The 1,450-nt window shown below is 39.1% G+C and overlaps 1 protein-coding gene across 1 annotated transcript in view; it reads left to right on the top strand.

The window, feature by feature from the left end:
* Positions 1-45: 45 nt before the first annotated feature.
* The window catches only part of gxylt1b (glucoside xylosyltransferase 1b), an 8,977-nt gene continuing 7,572 nt past the window's right edge, over positions 46-1,450 (top strand). Inside the window, exon 1 of the mRNA XM_032505696.1 lies at positions 46-625. Coding sequence (XP_032361587.1) covers positions 423-625 — 203 coding nt within the window. The 5' untranslated portion in view covers positions 46-422. The remainder of the gene's footprint in view (positions 626-1,450) is intronic.

Raw genomic sequence — 1,450 nt, 5'->3', positions numbered from 1 at the left:
ACATCAGCGTGACAGCTATGGAACATTTGTTTTATGTTTTTTTCCACACTGTTAAACTGTCACACAGTATTTACATTGTTAAATAGTATTATCTAGTGGCATAGCCTGCAATTGGTATTCAATCTTGTATATTCTTCCCAATCTGTTCTATTAGAGAAGACACTAACTCACTAACTTCAGATCAAACAAGCAAGTGAATACAGCTAATATGTATAATTGTTTAAAAAGCTTGAATAGTAAGAAATGTAAAGAAACTTGCTTTGCCAGACCGCCAGAGGGCGTAATTACAACGCCTGAAAAGTTTTATTTTTTAAACGCTGGCCGGAAGTGCGTTACCATTACGAGGAGCTTCGTCGTTATTTTACTATAAGCTAGTTTCTGTGTCATGACTTTAGCTCCAAGTTGCGTTTTCAAACTCCAAAATGCGGCGTTACATTCGTGCACTAATCTTGTGCACGGTGTTTGCCATGTTCTCGGGCTTGTACGTTTACAGTAAACTGTTTTACTCGGACGTGTCGGTCGGTGGAAACGGACCTAGGAGGGTTTTCATCCCACCGATAGTCCCCGGAGGCAGACGAGGTGCTGCGGACAAAACTGGGCCACAAAGCCCACACTGGTATAATAGGTAGGACTGAATTATCTTCTTTTCCCTACTTTAACGTGATGCAACTGGGAAACAAATCAAAATTCATTATAAGCGTGAGTATTGAAGTAGATAATCTACTCTGCACCACACTTGTGATGTATAGGAATGTGACGTTGCCTGACTGAACGACCCTAGGCAGACAAAGTACACTCCAATTAGCTACATTTGTTTATGGTTGAAAACGGTAGTGACGCGAGACTTTGACAGGTGTGCGACCTCACGTGCAGCCCTTCTGATGGTACCGAGATGATATGCAGCAGTGTGACGCCCACAGTCTGCTTTAGACAAATGTTCAATGTAAAAATCTGAAAGAAAAAAAACCAAAAGCACAACATGAATATTTCAACACGTGAATTGATTACTGAAACGTCAACTTTGCTACAGCTTTGTTTTCCACATCTGACTGTTTGGTGTTTGCCAGATGGTAGGGTTTGAGGGGTAGGATAAATGGTAAGAGCAACTAATAAAGTTCAAAGCTAACGGGAAGTTAAGTTATATTACCTATAAAATTTCTTTATTTTACTAATGACATAAGTAAAAGGAAAGAACGTTTAAGAATCTGGACACATAGAATGATTGTTTGCTTACAAATGGACATCAGCTCTAGTAAACCATGCCAAAGACATGGTGGTAGTTAGTCACACAGCCAAAGTCATTCTGTAGATGTACTTCAAAGCAGACACATACAAGTTCTAGCTTCCGGAAGATTGAATTAATGTCAAACCACAGTATGATTAGTTTAGCTAAAATATAATACTGACATTAAAACATCCTCTGGTGACTAAGTCTTTCAGTATTCTTTTT

Source organism: Etheostoma spectabile, chromosome 23, assembly GCF_008692095.1.
Source record: "Etheostoma spectabile isolate EspeVRDwgs_2016 chromosome 23, UIUC_Espe_1.0, whole genome shotgun sequence".
Classification (NCBI taxonomy): domain Eukaryota; kingdom Metazoa; phylum Chordata; class Actinopteri; order Perciformes; family Percidae; genus Etheostoma; species Etheostoma spectabile.
This window is presented reverse-complemented; position numbering and strand designations above follow the sequence as displayed.